This window comes from Oryctolagus cuniculus, chromosome 10 (genome assembly GCF_964237555.1).
Source record: "Oryctolagus cuniculus chromosome 10, mOryCun1.1, whole genome shotgun sequence".
NCBI classification, from domain to species: Eukaryota; Metazoa; Chordata; class Mammalia; order Lagomorpha; family Leporidae; genus Oryctolagus; species Oryctolagus cuniculus.
This window is the reverse complement of record NC_091441.1, coordinates 12,845,260-12,864,491: the sequence shown is the minus strand read 5'-3', so window position 1 is coordinate 12,864,491 and position 19,232 is coordinate 12,845,260. Positions and strand designations below refer to the sequence as shown.

At 38.5% G+C, this 19,232-nt stretch overlaps 1 protein-coding gene across 5 annotated transcripts in view; it reads left to right on the top strand.

Annotated features, from left to right (window-relative positions):
- The window catches only part of CDH7 (cadherin 7), a 154,811-nt gene that overhangs the window by 72,002 nt on the left and 63,577 nt on the right, over positions 1-19,232 (top strand). For all 5 annotated transcript variants that reach the window (XM_070049870.1, XM_070049871.1, XM_051851138.2 and 2 more), the window contains 2 exons: positions 1,434-1,601; positions 4,214-4,401. In XM_070049870.1, the coding sequence (XP_069905971.1) occupies positions 1,434-1,601; positions 4,214-4,401 (356 nt within the window). The remainder of the gene's footprint in view (positions 1-1,433; positions 1,602-4,213; positions 4,402-19,232) is intronic.

Genomic DNA, 19,232 nt, shown 5'->3' with positions numbered 1-19,232 from the left:
TAAATAAAGGGGAGAGTGATCCAACATGGGAAGTGAGATACTCAGCAGACTCATAGAATGGCAGATGTCCTAAATAGCACTCTGGCCTCAGAATAAGCCCTAAAGGCATTCGGATCTGGCTGAAAAGCCCATGAGAGTATTTCAGGCATGAAAGCCAAGACACTCTGGCAAAAGATCTCTGTGAGTGAGATCTCAGTGGAAAGAACAGGTCTTCAAAGAAGGAGGTACCTTTCTCTGAAGGGAGGAGAGAACCTCCACTTTGACTATGACCTTGTCTAAACAAGATAAGAATCGGAGAACTCAGAGGGCTTCCATAGCCTTGGAAACTCATGACTGGAGCATAGGGAGATTACTGATGCCATAGACAGGAGTGTCAATTGGTAAAGTCAACAACAGGAGTCACTGTGCACTTACTCCTCATGTAGGATCTCTGTCCTTAATGTGCTGTGCATTGAGATTTAATGCTATAATGAGTACTCAAACAATATATTTCACTTTGTGTTTCTATGGGGGTGCAAGCTGTTGAAATCTTTACTTAATGCATACTAAACTGATCCTCTGTAAAAAAAAAAAAAAAAAAAAAAAAAGAAACTATCAACTCCCAACTTGACTCTCACTGGGATTAAACATGACAATAGGTCTGATCTGATTTCATCATCATTAAAAAAAAAATCATCTATTATTTTTCACTTTATGTTTCTGTGTGGGAGCAAACTGTTGAAATCCTTACTTAATGTATACTAAGCTGATCTTCTGTATATTAAGATAATCGAAAATGAATCTTGATGTGAATGGAAGGGGAGAGGGAGTGGGAAAGGGGAGGGTTGTGGGTGGGAGGGACGGTATGGGGGGGAAGCCATTGTAATCCATTATTCGTACTTTGGAAACTTATATTCATTAAATAAATAAAAAAAAAGGAAAAGAAAAAAAATAAATCTATTAAAAAAAAAAAAAGATAGTGTGAGTTACATCTAACTTGGAATCTTAGAAACTGATCACATACTGCCATAAATTATTATAAGCTTTTCAAAAGCAGAAAAGAGAAGAAAGCAATACCTTCACTGCTATGTTCTAGTACAGGTGACTACCCATTATTCTAGATAAGGTGTCCATTTTGTTGACATTTAAACTAGTATTTCACTCACCATATTTCCCTGAGACCCATGAAGGTGACTGTCTATTTTCTTTGCTTTATATTATTATATACGTTTACCAAAATATGTGAATGTGTAATGCACAGTGAGATTATTGTATACGTTTACTAAAATATGTGATGTGTAATGCACAGTGAGATTATTAAAAAGCAAACAAAAAAAAAACACAGCATAACAAAAGCAACAACTGATGGGTATCTTGCTACCTATTTCAATGTTATTTGCTACTATAAATGCAGTGGTTCAGTATGCATTTCATTGAGATTTGAAATTTTACAGGAGTCATCAAGACTGCCCTTCCAAACATGGATAGAGAAGCAAAAGACCAGTACTTGCTTGTCATTCAGGCAAAGGATATGGTTGGTCAGAACGGAGGTCTGTCAGGAACTACGTCAGTCACCGTAACCCTGACTGATGTCAACGATAACCCACCCCGCTTTCCTCGAAGTAAGTGCCATTTTTGTTAACTTTCCTCACCAAAATTTATAAAAATCTTTAAAAGGAATTCTTTAAGTGCTTCCCCAGCAAATACTATTGTCTTGCATTCTCCCCAAATTTTATTTTATCAAGGATAGGTTTATAATTGAGTAGTTAGTAACTAGAAGGATCTTGAGAATAAATAGAAACCATTATATATTTGTATTACTTCTATTTTTAAAATGATTTTAATTCATATTTTGAGTATTGGATAAGTATTATATTTATATAACCATTTTCTTTTCTAAGCCATATACTTTTTATACATTCTGTAATTATGAAGTTGTTGTCAATTAGTAATATTCAAATATATCTTATCAGTTCTAAACCAAAAATATTGGTTTATTTTTAAAGATGAAAAAAAATAGCAACAAACATTTTCCTTTTTCATTCCACATTTTTAAACCAGTGCAATACACTTAACATTCCTTTAACGGTTCTAACACATCTTTCTTGTACAGACATTCAGGGTTTCAAAAGAAATCAGTCCAAAGAACTAGAACACCACATGCCCTCAATTCAGCTTCTTTGACCAAAGTTTTTTTTGACTTAACCAAGAAAAAGGGAAAAATAACATATTCTCTAGGTAGAGGTGTTGTGTTTGTAGAAAGCATTTCATCTCATACTCTTTTTAGTTGACTTTTTTTTGTCAGCATATGTGGTACTTCTTTAGAATTCTCAAGAAAATAAAGGGATTATACAGACTCTGATGTCTGTGCAAAGTTTTTAAAATGCTTATCCAATAGAAATGAGAAAGTAAACTTTCTACCACAAAAGGGAGGCAACGATATCAAATAAGGAGGCTTTCTTGAGCAAATTTGAATGATATTGTTTTTTCTTCAAATACTGCTTCTTCAGGTATTCATCTTGTTTATATATTTTAATATTAATATTTTTTGCACAAGAAGCATTTTAATCTCCTTGCAGTATAGAAAAGTCACTAAAAGTTTATATTTTTTCATAAAAAACATGAAAATAAGTCTGTTTTTGATTGTGATATTGTTGGGTTATCATATTACAGTAGGAGGTTTTAGGGGAAAAAAGTAAGAATGTAATAATCTTGGGTTCATAGTAAATTAACTGCTTTTCTTTAAGTCTGGAAGGATAAGGCAATATACTCAGATAAGACATTATGCTTGGAATTTTAGTTTTAGTTATGTTTTGATAAGATAGAGCACAGATTGTCTAACTTATTGGATACTCTCCTTATTAATGTAAGAAAAGGCAAGGATATGTCACAGAAGCTTACATTTTTTTCTGACTTTTCCCACCAATTAATTATCATTCTAAGCCTGAAATTTTCAAATCTTGTGAACTTTTCCAACTGTGTCAAAGAGGTCACACGAAAACCCTAAGTATATGCTGTAATCATTTTTTAAAGTTTATAACTATCACAGCCTTTAGAAACTCACAGCCTAAAAGTGATTCCTTCATAGGAGTGCGTTTTTCTTTCCATCTTTCTCTCGAAGAGAACCCATTCTTCTCTTTTCATATGAAAGTACGAATGTGCCATAGTTTGTCAAAAGGGAATGGTGTAAGATGAAGGAGGTAAGATAGCATACACGATTAGAGAAGTAAAGAAACAGCATTGTGAGGTGCCTCCACTTTTCTAGTGGTGGTCCAGCTGCTTCCTCTGCCTCCTAGCCTTGTTTTTCAAGATGAGGGATGGTGAGGAGGAGTCATTTTAAAAGTTAAACACTCAAAAAGTTACCCTTAATTTCTTACTTTTCTTCATGTTCAAATAGTACTGACAATATTCTTGGACTGTCATGCCCTCATTAGTTCCATATACAGCTCACAAAAGTAATTCTCGTCTTTAGTAAATGTGTAACTTAAAAGTAGATTAATGAAAGGAAACACCAGAAAATTCATGGGAAAACTTGAATTAAAATATGTTTATTTTGTTGCAAAAATATTTTGAAGTTCTATGCATGAGGAATTTTTTAAAAGTTCATAGAAAAAATAGATTATGAAAAAAAGCTGCATGAATTTCCAAGTGTTCTGCACCCATGTACACTCATCTTTTAACTTATTGTTTCATGTACCTTTTGAAGTGTCATTATACTGTCTTCTACTTCCTGGCCTGTTACCTGAAATGTTCTTCATAAAATACTACATAAATTCAAACACTAAATTATCAGAACTATTTAGCCTTTTATTTGCCCATTTTAAGCCTAAGCTGTACTATTTTTATTTATTATTTGTTTTTTATTTAGTATTTATTACAATTAATTGCCTATATTTAAGGATTATATATTAATTAAAATTATTTTAAATTTATTTTTATTGATGAGTCATTTTTTTCTTAGCACAAGAAATGCAGGAAGGCAGAAGGGAGGTGTTTTCCTTGCCTGTCCTCAAGCTACCTGCTTCTGCTATTACATAGTGATCATTATCAAATCACCCCAATCAAATTGCTTGAAGTTACATGAAACTTACCATTTGTCTTAAGTTGCCTTAGTATCTTGATGATTGAAAAAATATAAGCAAATTAAGCAAAGACGATGCAAAACGGCATCTAAGTCTTTGTGGTTGTGAGTTTGGTATGAGGTTAAGTTCAATTCACGTTTTGAATTTCACAGGGTCTTACCAATACAATGTCCCGGAATCATTGCCTGTGGCCTCTGTGGTGGCCAGAATTAAAGCTGCCGATGCAGACATTGGAGCCAATGCTGAAATGGAGTATAAAATCGTGGATGGTGATGGGTTGGGAATTTTCAAGATTTCTGTTGACAAAGACACACAGGAAGGAATCATTACTATACAGAAGGTAAGGTTTTCTTTATTTTTATTTTTATTTTCTCCTGGGACGGCATCACAGGAAACTGAGAAATCATGTCTGCTTTGACAGCAGAAGGTACTAGACAAACTAAACAGCCATACGGAACCATTGATATTTTAACGTTAGTAAGATGAGTTAGGCATTTCTTTTCTCTCTTTAAAAACAGGATTTTATTTATTTATTTGAGAAGTAGAGTTACAGACACAGAGAAGGGGAGACAGAGAGAAAGGTCTTCCATCTGCTGGTTCACTCCCCAAATGGCCACAGTGGCTGGAGCCTGGCAGATCCAAAGCCAGGAGCCAGGAAACTCTTCTGGGTTTTCCATGTGGGTGCAGGGGCCCAAGCACTTGGGCCATCTTGTACTGCTTTCCCAGGCCACAGCAGAGAGCTGGATCAGAACAGGAGCAGCATGGACTTGAACCGGTGCCCGTATGGGGTGCCTGTGCCACAGTAGAGGCTTAACCCACTACACCACAGAACCGACATTTATTTTCAGTGCCAAAATGCTAGGGAAACTTGAGTGACTATTTATGATACCCCATGAATTTTACTGTTTGAGTAAAACCACATCCCATATCCATGATCCTATAACAGTAAGGCACACTGGCAAATGTGCTATGGCTGCTTTGAAGACCAAGTTGGGGAAATGAGTGTTTCTCCCTGACTATTCCACTAATGAAACCTTGAAGTCAACCGAAAGTCTGTGTATAAACATCATTTTATTTTGTTGATACATGGAAACCATACAGATACAATTGGAAGTAGAAACTAAACTGGGAAAACTTACTATATTACCAGTTACTCTGGTTTGTATTTTGCATTTATTTATTTATTTATTTTTTAAAGGCAGAGAGAGAAAGAGCTCCCCCATTCAGTGGTTCACTCCTCAAGTGTCTGCGATGAGTGAGGCCAGGCCAGGCAGAATCCAGAAGCACAGAACTCAGTCCAGGTTTCCAACATGGGAAGCAAGCACAGGGCTATTGGAACCACGTTGTGATGCCTCCCAGAGAGTGCAATAGCAGGAAACTAAGTCAGGAGTGTATCAACTCAGAACACCCAGCTACTTTGATATGGGTTGTGGGCACCCCAAGAAATGTCTTTTTTATATATATATATATTTGACAGGCAGAGTGGACAGTGAGAGAGAGAGACAGAGAGAAAGGTCTTCCTTTGCCGTTGGTTCACCCTCCAATGCCCGCCGCAGCTGGCGCGCTGCGGCTGGTGCATTGCGCTGATCCGAAGCCAGGAGCCAGGTGCTTCTTCTGGTCTCCCATGGGGTGCAGGGCCCAAGGACCTGGGCCATCCTCTACTGCACTCCCGGGCCATAGCAGAGAGCTGGCCTGGAAGAGGGGCAACCAGGACAGAATCTGGTGCCCCGACCGGGACTAGAACCTGGTGTGCTGGCTCCGCAAGGTGGAGGATTAACCTATTGAGCCATGGTGCCGGCCCAAGAAATGTCTTAACTGCTATAGTAAATGGTCCCTTTTTAAAATCTACAGTAATTGAAGGACATATAAGAAGTATTGTAAAGAATGAGACCTATCATATTCTCTAAGTAAAAGTGCAAAGGAGATAAAAAGTCAGTGAAGATTCTTTGCCAATGTATGTTTAAAATATCCCCCAATAGGGGCAGGCATCGTGGTGTAATGGGTTATGCTACCACTTGGGTTGCTCACATCCAATATTGGGGGGCTGGTTTGACTCCTGTTTATGCTACTCTGGATCCAGGTTTTTTGCTAATATGCTTTGGATGCAGCAGATGGTGGCCCAAGTTGTTGGGCCACTATCACCCATGTGGGAGGCAGAATTGGAGTTCCCGGCTCCTGGTTGCAGCATGCCCAGCCCCTACTGTTGTGGCCATTTGGAGAGTGAACCACTGTGTGGAGGATTCTCTCTCTCCTCCTCCTCCTCCTCCTCCTCTTCCCCCTCCTCCTCCTCCCTCTCCCTCTCTCTCCTCCTCCTCCTCCCTCTCCCTCCTCCTCCTCCCTCTCCCTCTCCCTACCTCCCTTCCTCTCTCTCCCTCTCCCTTCCTCCCTCTCTCCCTATCTCCCTCTCCCTTCCTCCCTCCCTCTCTCTCCCTCCCTGCCTCTCTCTCTCTCCCTCCCTCTCCCTTCCTCCCTCCCTCTCTCTCCCTCCCTCCCTCTCCCTCTCCCTCCCACCCCAGTCACTTTGCCTTTCAAATAAAAACAAACCTTCTAAAAAGCTGGATTAACCCTGACATTGACTATATATATGGAGGAAAGGAGCTCTTCTTCTATAGAATACAGGTATGATCTTTGGCAAGTTTTTAATTAAAAATAAATTAAAAGATGTTATGTCAGAATATAGTCTTATTCTATCATGTATTTGAAATATTTAAAATATGTAAAAAATCCCTACTTACAAAGATATTTGGATTTTTTTTGCCAGTTTTACATTCCAGGTTTATAATTCTGTAGTTAACACCCCTTGATAATTAACATATATAAATCAAAAAGTAATATTTTATTTGTTGTAGGAAAACATATGTTTGATTTAAGGCCAATGGGAAAATATTTCTGCAGTTATTTCCATTGACAGCTGTTATTTGAGTTCTACTGGTGAGAGTATGAAGAAGTTTTAATAACTAAGATAGGCCAACTGTGGTAAAATATTTTTTTGTCTAAAATAAGAGGAATGCAGTAAGGTACACTGCTGCTCAGACTTCAGATGTGCACCTGGAATCAGTCTGCTAGGTTCAAGAGTCTTTAATACATTAGAATGATTTTTATTGTACATGTACGTACATTTTATATATTATAATAAAGACAGCATGGATGATTGAAAAACATATTCAAAATGAGATATTTGATATATTTTCAATTTTGTAATAGAATTCCTCAAACTTTAGAAACTTGCCTGTGAAAATGGAAGCCTAAAGAACACCTAGAAATTCAAAATAGAGATCTTTCTCTCACTACACACAAAAATCAACTCAAGGTGGATCAGGCATCAAAATGTAAGTCCCATGAAACTTCTAGAAGAAAACGTGAGGAAGCACTTGAAGACATTGGGATAGTCAAAGAATCTTTGGGGGAGACCCCCAATAGCATAATCAGCTAAAGGAAAATAGATGAGTGCAAATAAGGCAGCCTAAGAAGCTCCTGCACAACAGAGTCTACAAAGTGAAGAAACAGGCAACATAATGGAAAATTTATTTGCAAGATGTTCACCCTTCAAAAGATTAATGCCCAGAATAAAAATGGACCCAAACAACAGAAATACAATCAGATTTTAAAATCAACACTATTTGAATAGATATTTCTCAAGACATGCAAATATCTAAGTGTATGAAAAAATGCTCAATATCACTAATCAGGGAAATGCAGATCAAAAGAACAGTAAGATATCATCTCATCCCAGTTAGAATGACTATTATCAAGAAAAAAAAATGATAAATGTTGGAGAGAATGCATACAGATATGTCCTGTTTTATACCTGTAATAGGAATACAAATGACTACAGCCTGTATGGAAGACAATATGGAGATTCCTCAAAAGTCTAAAAATAAAACTAGAGGGGCGAGCACTGTGTTGTAACGGGTAAAGCCTCCGCCCCCAGTGCTGGCATCCCATATGGGCTCCGGTTCGAGTCCCAGCTGCTCCACTTCCAATCCAGCTCTCTGCTATGGCCTGGGAAAGTAGTAGAAGATGGCTCAAGTCCTTGGGCCTACTCACCAACATGGGAAACCTGGAAGAAGCCTGTGGCTCCTGGCTTCAGTTCGGCACAACTTCGGCAGTTGCTGCCATCTGGGGAGTGAACCAGCAGATGGAAGATCTCTCTTTCTCTCTGCCTCTACCTCTCTGTAACTCTTTCAAATAAATAAAATAAATCTTTAAAAATAAAACTATAAAATAACCTCACTAATGGATAAATATCCAAGGGGAATGAAATAATTATATAAAAAACACCTGCATTCCCATGTATATTCCAGCACTAGTCCCGATAACCAAGGCACAAAATCAACCAATGTCCATCAACAAATGAACACATGAAAAGATACTCAGCCATAAAAAATGAGTGAAATACTGTCATTTGTATTGATGTAATGGAATTAGAAGACATTATGTTAGATGAAATAAGACAGCTACAGAAGACCTAATGTAAATGATTGTTTTAGAGCAAATGTACACAATATAGGAAAATATTAAGAAACAGTCATGCGGCTGGCGCTGTGGTGCAGCAGGTTAAAGCCCTGGCCTGCAGTGCCGCTGTCCCATTTGGGCACCTATTTCAGTCCTGGCTACTCCACTTCTGATCCAGCTCTCTGTTGTGGCCTGGGAAAGCAGTGGAAGATGGCCCAAGTCCTTGGGCCCCTGCACCCTCCTGGGAGACCTGGAAGAAGCTCCTGGCTCCTGGCTTTGGATCAGTTCAGCTCTGGCTTTTGCAGTCATATGCAGAGTGAACCAGCGAATGAAGACCTCTCTTTCTTTCTAAGGCTCTACCTCTCTCTGTAACTCTGTCTTTTAAATAAATAAAATAAATATTTAAAAAACAAAAGAAACCATCAAGGTGAAAATGTTGATAATGTTTTTGCTGTGGCATAAATAGCCAGTAGGGTTTCAATATTTTGTGAAGCATTTTTTGTTCATTCTGAGTAAATGTAGAGTGGAAATCCAAATTTGCCATCTGGCTATCAAGGGTAAAATATCCATATTATGTTAAGTGTGGGGATTTTAAAGATAGCCCCAGAAAGATGTTGAATGATAACATGATTTTGCTTGTCCTTCTAACCTACTAAAATACAGGGTTTATGAGAGCAGTAGTTTGGACTAAGAAAATTATACTGATTTATTACTATTACATATGGTTGCTCTAATTTGCTTTTATTTTTGCTAATGTAGAAAAGTGTCTTGGTTTCTAAGTTTTATCTCTTTTTTTAACTTTTATTTAATGAATATAAATTTCCAAAGTACAGCTTATGGATTACAATGGCTTCCCCCCCATAACGTCCCTCCCACCCGCAACCCTCCCCTTCCCCGCTCCCTCTCCCATTCCATTTACATCAAGATTCATTTTCAATTCTTTTTATATACAGAAGATCGGTTTAACATATATTAAGTAAAGATTTCAACAGTTTGCATCCACATAGAAACGCAAAGTGAAAAATACTGTTTGAGTACTAGTTATAGCATTAAATCACAATGTACAGCACATTAAGGACAGAGATCCTCCATGAGGAGTAAGTGCACAGTGACTCCTGTTGTTGACTTAACAAATTGACACTCTTGTTTATGGCATCAATAATCACCCTAGGCTCTTGTCATGAGTTGCCAAGGCTATGGAAACCTTTTGAGTTCACTGACTCTGATCATATTTAGACAAGGTCATAGAGTGGAAGTTCTCTCCTCCCTTCAGAGAAAGGTACCTCCTTCTTTGATGACCCATTCTTTCCACTGGGATCTCACTCATGGAGATCTTTTATTTAGGTCTTTTTTTAAATTTATTTTTATTTTTATTTATTTTTTTTTTTTTTTGCCAGAGTGTCTTGGCTTTCCATGCCTGAAATCTCTTCCCTCTCTTATTCCCACTCTTATATTTAACAGCGATCACTTTAAGTTTTATCTTAATATGCAGGAAATGAGCAGAACCATCTTATAGTGAAAGAAAAATAGTGTAAAACAACAGATAACATGACATTAGAAATATATTTTTGCCATTTTTAACAATAACATTTATTTATTTTCATTGACTTGAAAGGCAGAACAATAGATTGAGTGATTGATTGATCTTCCAACTCCTGGTTCATTCCTAAGCGAGCACAATAGCCAGGCCTGGGCCCGGCCAAAACCAGGAACCTGGAACTCAATCTGGGTCCCCCTAGGTAGATGGCAGGGGTCCAAGCACTTGCTTCAACATTTGTTGCCTCCCAGAATGCATCTGTTAGAAGATGGTTTGGAAACAAGAATGTTCAAGACTTGAGTTGGCACTCCATTATGAGACCCACTGATCCAAGTGGTTGCTTAACTCATTGGGCCATAATACCCGCTGCTGCCATGTTTTTATGATCACTAAGTCAGCATAATCAGATATATGTATGTTAAGGCAGTATATATGAAATTTTGTTATTTGAAATAGGTAAAATTAAGAAAAATCTTGTGATGCTTACAAAGTGTAACTAATCTCTATATAGAAATAAATGGAAATAAAATCTCAGTTTTCTTAATGTTAAAAATCTTTAGCATTAGCAAATGTTGCTTCACAAATTCTCCCATCCTTCCTCACATACTTCTGAGTAAATAATTGATACTGGAGGGGCTGCCTGGTACACATCAGCATAATTTTTATTCTCAAAATTTCCCTATTCACAAAATTCATTTCTAAAGTTTTTATATTCTTTGTAATTTTTAAATTGATTTAAATTTCTTTTTAAGGAATTTGTTAATACATTAGATTCTCAGTACAATAAGTGTGTGATAATTACTACAACAAAATTCTCATCAATTCTCATGTTAATGTTCTATTAATTCAAAGACAGAGATGGCGGAATAGTGATAGCGCGCACAGATAGTCCGGGAAAATTTAATTTAATAAAAGGGGAGTTACGGTAGCCTCAGAAAAAAGAACCAGGAAAATATTGCAGAGGAAACTATTCTGGATTGAGTGCCCGTGAATCGGAGGCCCTACTGGGAGAACAAGGTCGCCCACTGCGCGGAAGCCGAGCCGCGGGACCGAGCCGCGGAAGCCGAGCCGCGGGACCGAGCTGCGCAAGCCGCAGGCTCTGTGCGCCAGTGCTCGAAGGGGAGTGCGTGCCACACAGACAACAGCGGGGAGACTTGGGACGTCCAGGGCTCCAAGTCCACACATCGGTGCTGGAAGGGGAGCGGACCTGCGTGGAGAGCTTGGGAGCCCACAGTTCGGGACACCAGCAGCAGACTCAACACACCAGCGCTGGAACGCGAGGTGAGCCGAACCTCAATAGCCCGAGACACCGGCAGGCAAGTGGAGAGAGGAGACTAGAGGGAACGACCCCTGGGGCAGGGGAACTTCACCAGGCTAACTGGAAGAGAGAGAGAGGAAAAAAAAAAGGTGACTGGTACGGACACGGTTTTCTCTCTCTCCGCTCACCTCTCAAGGGCGAGCAAGACAAAGAGCAGGCGCCATCTTGGACATACATCATAAGCAGAGCGACCTCAGGTCTGCACCGGCCCTGAGCCTAGCAGAAAAACCTGACTCTGGGCGGGGCAAATTAACAGGAGATTAGGACCTAGTAAATTTGTGGTGCTACTGAACTGAGACTGTGAAAAAAGAGATGGTGGGGGAGAGAACTCACGGAATTCACGTGAGCACTCTCCAGAGACGCTACAATTCCGTAACTTTGGCAACCCAGTGGGAGACTGAAGGAGAATTTGAGCCCACTCTGAGGGCTGAACTGATTCCCTGTGTGGTCCTTGGGAAAGAGCTTCTGATCTCTGGCCCCTGTGGGTATATCATTTGCCTGCTAACTACCTCCAACTTTGTTCAGCTGTGCAGAATAAATTCCCTTTTGAATCAAAAAAAAAAAAAGAAAGAGAGAGAGAGAGAGAGGTTTGCCACGCCTAACCTGGGAGTGTCACCTTTGGCACACCAAACAGAGCTCTCAGGCCACACCCATCTCAAGCCCTAAGCCTCCATCAAAAACAGATAGTCCACTTAATCTAGAGTCATAGTATAACAAGAAAAAGCACCACAGTGAAGAAACCAAATATCTCCAATATGCCAAATAACAAATGCAAAAACCAAGGTAATAAAAACAAGGAAGTCACCATGAAGCCCTCAAATGAAAAAGACACCCCAATTCAAGATTATGAGGATGATGACATAGAAGAAATGCAAGAAGCAGATCTCAAAAAATTGATAAGAACATTAAGAAGTTCTCAAAAACAAATTCTTGAACTACAGAAATCCTTAATGGACAAGATAGAAAATCTCTCTCGTGAAAATGAAATATTAAGGAGGAATCAAAATGAAACGAAACAACTAGTACAACAGGAAACTGGGATAGTGACTGAAGTGAAGAATTCAATAGATCAAATGAAAAACACAATAGAGAGCCTTACAAACAGAATGGGTGAAGCAGAAGAGAGAATATCGGACTTAGAAGACAGAGAACAGGAAAGGATACAGTCAGACCAAAGAAAAGAAGAGGAAATTAGAAATCTAAAACATATTGTCGGGAATCTTCAGGATACTATTAAAAAACCCAACATTCGGGTTCTAGGAGTTCCTGAAGGCATGGAGAGGGAGAAAGGATTAGAAGGCCTTTTTAGTGAGATAGTAGCAGAAAATTTCCCAGGTTTGGAGAAGGACAGAGACATCCTAGTATAGGAAGCTCACAGAACCCCTAATAAACATGACCAAAAGAGATCCTCACCACGACACGTTGTAGTTAAACTCTCCACAGTGAAACATAAAGAAAAGATCCTAAAATGTGCAAGAGAGAAACGTCAGATTACTCTCAGAGGATCTCCAATCAGACTCACAGCTGACTTCTCATCAGAAACTCTATAAGCCAGGAGGGAATGGTGAGATATAGCCCAGGTACTAAGAGAGAAAAACTGCCAGCCCAGAATATTATATCCTGCAAAGCTATCATTTGTGAATGAAGGTGAAATAAAGACTTTTCATAGCAAACAGAAATTGAAAGTATTTGCTGCCACTCGTCCAGCCCTGCAAAAGATGCTTAAAGATGTGTTACACACAGAAACAAAGAAACACGGTCATCAATATGAAAGAAGGTAAAGGAAGGAAACCAAGGAAGGAAAGCTCACAGCAAAAGATCACAGGGAATTCAAAGCATATATTAGAACTTATCTTTGGCAAATGGCAGGGCAAAGTTACCACTTATCATTAGTCACATTGAACATTAATGGCCTGAACTGTCCAGTTAAAAGACACTGATTGGCTAATTGGCTTAAGGAACAAAACCCATCTATTTGCTGCTTACAAGAAACACATCTTTCCAACAAAGATCCATACAGACTGAAAGTGAAAGGCTGGAAAAAGATATACCATGCCAACAGAAATGAAAAAAGAGCGGGCGTAGCCATGTTAATATCAGACACCATAAACTTTACCACAAAAACCGTTAAGAGAGACAAAGAGGGACACTACATAATGATTAAGGGATCAATTCAACAGGAAGATATAACAATTATCAATGTATATGCACCTAACTACAGGGCACCGGTTTATCTAAAAGATTTGTTAACGGACTTAAAGGGAGACTTAGACCCCAATACAGTAGTACTGGGGGACTTCAATACTCCACTCTCAGAAATAGATCAATAGGACAGAAGATCAACAAGGATACAGTAGATTTAAACGACACTATAGCCCAAATGGATCTAACAGATATATACAGAACTTTCAATCCTACAGATAAAGATTTTACATTCTTCTCAGCAGTACATGGAACCTTCTCTAGGATTGACCACATACTAGGCCATAAAGCAAGTCTCAGCAAATTCAAAAGAATTAGAATCATACCATGCAGCTTCTCGGACCATAAAGGAATGAAGTTGGAAATTAGCAACTCAGGAATCCCTAGAGCATACGCAAACACATGGAGATTGAACAACATGCTCCTGAATGAACAATGGGTCATAGAAGAAATCAAAAGAGAAATCAAAAACTTTCTGGAAGTAAATGAGGATAACAGCACAACATACCAAAACGTATGGGACACAGCAAAAGCAGTGTTAAGAGGAAAGTTTATATCAATAGGTGCCTACATCAAGAAATTGGAAAGGCACCAAATAGATGAGCTTTCAATTCACCTCAAGGATCTAGAAAACCCACAGCAAACCAGACCCAAATCTAGTAGGAGAGGAGAAATAATTAAAATCAGAGAAGAAATCAACAGGATTGAATCAAGAAAAACATTACAAAAAATCAGCCAAACGAGGAGCTGGTTTTTTGAAAAAATAAACAAAATTGACACCCCATTGGCCCAACTAACTAAAAAAAGAAGAGAAAAGACCCAAATCCATAAAATCAGAGATGAAAAAGGAAACGTAACAACAGACACCACAGAAATAAAAAGAATCATCAGAAATTACTACAAGGACTTGTATGCCAGCAAACAGGGAAACCTATCAGAAATGGATAGATTCCTGGACACATGCAACCTACCTAAATTGAACCAGGAATACATCGAAAACCTAAACAGACCCATAACTGAGACAGAAATTGAAACAGTAATAAAGGCCCTCCCAACAAAGAAAAGCCCAGGACCAGATGGATTCACTGCTGAATTCTACCAGACATTTAAAGAAGAACTAACTCCAATTCTTCTCAAACTATTCAGAACCATCGAAAAAGAGGGAATCCTCCCAAATTCTTTCTATGAAGCCAGCATCACCTTAATTCCTAAGCTGGAAAAAGATGCAGCATTGAAAGAGAATTACAGACCAATATCCCTGATGAACATAGATGCAAAAATCCTCAATAAAATTCTCAGCGATAGAATGCAACAACACATCAGAAAGATCATCCACCCAGAACAAGTGGGATTTATCCCTGGTATGCAGGGATGGTTTAATGTGCGCAAGACAATCAATGTGATACACCACATTAACAGACTGCAGAAGAAAAACCATATGATTATCTCAATAGATGCAGAGAAAGCATTTGATAAAATACAACACCCGTTCATGATGAAAACTCTAAGCAAACTGGGCTTGGAAGGAACATTCCTCAATACAATCAAAGCAATCTATGAAAAACCCACAGCCAACATCCTATTGAATGGGGAAAAGTTGGAAGCATTTCCACTGAGATCTGGTACCAGACAGGGATGTCCACTCTCACCTCTGCTATTCAATATAGTTCTGGAGGTTCTAGCCAGAGCTATTAGGCAAGAAAAAGAAATTAAAGGGATATAAATTGGGAAGGAAGAACTCAAACTATCCCTCTTTGCAGATGACATGATTCTTTATTTAGGGGACCCAAAAAACTCTACTAAGAGACTATTGGAACTCATAGAAGAGTTTGGCAAAGTAGCAGGGTATAAAATCAATGCACAAAAATCAACAGCCTTTGTATACACAGACAATGCCATGGCTGAGGAAGAACTTCTAAGATCAATCCCATTCACAATAGCTACAAAAACAATCAAATACCATGGAATAAACTTAACCAAGGACGTTCAAGATCTCTATGATGAAAATTACAAAACCTTAAAGAAAGAAATAGAAGAGGATACCAAGAAATGGAAAAATCTTCCATGCTCATGGATTGGAAGAATCAATATCATCAAAATGTCCATTCTCCCAAAAGCAATTTATACATTCAACACAATACCAATCAAGATACCGAAGACCTTCTTCTCAGATCTGGAAAAATTGGTGCTGAAATTTATATGGAGGCACAAGAGACCTCGAATAGCTAAAGCAATCTTGTACAACAAAAACAAAGCCGGAGGCATCACAATACCAGATTTCAGGACATACTACAGGGCAGTTGTAATCAAAACCGCATGGTACTGGTACAGAAACAGATGGATAGACCAATGGAACAGAATTGAAACACCAGAAATCAATACAAACAGCTACAGCCAACTTATATTTGATCAAGGATCTAAAACTAATTCCTGGAGCAAGGACAGTCTATTCAATAAATGGTGCTGGGAAAATTGGATCTCCACGTGCAGAATCATGAAGCAAGACTCCTACCTTACACCTTACACAAAAATCCACTCAACATGGATTAAAGACCTAAATCTACGACCTGACACCATCAAGTTACTAGAGAACATTGGAGAAACCCTTCAAGATATTGGCACAGGCAAAGAGTTTCTGGAAAAGACCCGGGAGGCACAGGCAGTCAAAGCCAAAATTAACTATTGGGATTGCATCAAATTGAGAAGTTTCTGTACTGCAAAAGAAACAGTCAGGAGAGTGAAGAGACAACCGACAGAATGGTAAAAAATATTTGCAAACTATGCAACAGATAAAGGGTTAATCACCAGAATCTACAAAGAGATCAAGAAACTCCACAAAAACAAAACCAACAACCCAATTAAGAGATGGGCCAAGGACCTCAATAGACATTTTTCAAAAGAGGAAATCCAAATGGCCAACAGGCACATGAAAAAATGTTCAAGGTCATTGGCAATCAGGGAAATGCAAATCAAAACCACAATGAGGTTTCACCTCACCCCGGTTAGAATGGCTCACATTCAGAAATCTACCAACAACAGATGCTGGCGAGGATGTGGGGAAAAAGGGACACTAACCCACTGTTGGTGGGAATGCAAACTGGTCAAGCCACTGTGGAAGTCAGTCTGGAGATTCCTCAGAAACCTGAATATAACCCTACCGTTCGACCCAGCCATCCCACTCCTTGGAATTTACCCAAAGGAATTTAAATTGGCAAACAAAAAAGCGGTCTGCAGCCTAATGTTTATTGCAGCTCAATTCACAATAGCTAAGACCTGGAACCGACCTAAATGCCCATCAACGGTAGACTGGATAAAAAATTATGGGATATGTACTCTTTAGAATACTATACCGCAGTAAGAAACAACGAAATCCAGTCATTTGCAACAAAATGGAGGAATCTGGAACACATCATGCTGAGTGAAATAAGCCAGTCCCAAAGGGACAAATACCATATGTTCTCCCTGATCGGTGACAACTGACTGAACACCAAAAAGGAAACCTCCTGAAGTGAAATGGACACTATGGGAAACGGTGACTTGATCAGCATAGCCCTGACTGTTAATGAACAACTTAATACATTATCCCTCTTAGTAGTTTTTTTGTCTGTTCTACTTAATACTACTGGTTTAATTCTGTAATTAATACACAGTTATTCTTAAGTGTTAAAAATTACTGAAATGTGATCCCTGTTAAACATAAGAGTGGGAATAAGAGAGGGAAGAGATGTATAATTTGGGACATGCTCAAGCTGACTTGCCCCAAATGGTAGAGTTAAAAACATACCAGGGGATTCCAATTCAATCCCATCAAGGTGGCATGTACCAATGCCATCTCACTATTCCAAGTGATCAATTTCAGTTCACAATTGATCATAATGAAAGGACTAAGAGGCAAAGGGAGCACATAAACAAGTCTAGTACCTGCTAACACTAACCGATGGAATAAATAAAGGGGAGAGTGATCCAACATGGGAAATGAGATACTCAGCAGACTCATAGAATGGCAGATGTCCTAAATAGCACTCTGGCCTCAGAATCAGCCCTAAAGGCATTCGGATCTGGCTGAAAGCCCATGAGAGTATTTCAGGCATGGAAAGCCAAGACACTCTGGCAAAAGATCTCTGTGAGTGAGATCCCAGTGGAAAGAACAGGTCTTCAAAGAAGGAGGTACCTTTCTCTGAAGGGAGGAGAGAACCTCCACTTTGACTATGACCTTGTCTAAACAAGATAAGAATCGGAGAACTCAGAGGGCTTCCATAGCCTTGGAAACTCATGACTGGTGCATAGGGAGATTACTGATGCCATAGACAGGAGTGTCAATTGGTAAAGTCAACAACAGGAGTCACTGTGCACTTACTCCTCATGTAGGATCTCTGTCCTTAAAGTGCTGTGCATTGAGATTTAATGCTATAACGAGTACTCAAACAATATATTTCACTTTGTGTTTCTATGGGGGTGCAAACTGTTGAAATCTTTACTTAATGTATACTAAACTGATCCTCTGTAAAAAAAAAAAAAAAAAAAAAAAAAAAAGAAATTATCAACTCCCAACTTGACTCTCACTGGGATTAAACATGACAATAGGTCTGATCTGATTTCATCATCATTTAAAAAAAATCATCTATTATTTTTCACTTTATGTTTCTGTGTGGGAGCAAACTGTTGAAATCCTTACTTAATGTATACTAAGCTGATCTCTGTATATTAAGATAATCGAAAATGAATCTTGATGTGAATGGAAGGGGAGAGGGAGTGGGAAAGGGGAGGGTAGTGGGTGGGAGGGACGGTATGTGGGGGAAGCCATTGTAATCCATAAGTCGTACTTTGGAAATTTATATTCATTAAATAAAAGTTAAAAAAAAATTCAAAGACAACAGATTCCATGTAGGTCATAGGTACAGTTCTAAGAATATGATACTTCCCTTCCTCCCTCTCTCCTCCTCCTTCCTATCTTCTCTCCCTCCCTCTCTCTCCCTCTCTCTCCCTCTCCCTCTATCTCTCTTTCTTTCTGTTTTTGTTCTTTAAGGTAACATTTTTAATTTGCATAATAGTAAAAGTCTTAATGCTACACTAAATAAAGAATGCAACAGGTAAAAAGCAAGATTTTCTACTTATGTATTTCCTTATCTAAGTAATTCAGCGGAGAATTCTTAACCATATCGAAATGAGAAAACATAAATAAGTTGTTCCAGTAAGAGGTGATTAAAATAGGAGAAAGTATATGTTTACTTTGTAGTTCAAGATTAGTGATACTGAGATTTCTACACCTATAAATTATTCATAGTATTATTTATTCATTGTTTGTAGATGAAACTATATCATCCTCATGCAATTTTTTCATGCATTTATTTAGAAATGTTACTCACAGTTTATGCACAGCTGCTATCTATGCTTAGTACTAGTAAGTCTCATTGTATAGTATCCAGGACCTATCCTGTTTAAACCTCAAATAATGCTGGCATCTCAGCTCCTTATAAGGATCTGAAAGAACTATTAGACCTCAAATTTTATTCAGACTGCTGTTTGCCAGATGCATATTTCACTATTCATCCATTGTATTCAAAGATCTAAAGTTGTATATTTATTTGAAAGACAGAGTTAGTTACAGAGAGAGGTAGAGCCACAGAGAGAGAGAGAGAGGTCTTCCATCTGGTGTTTC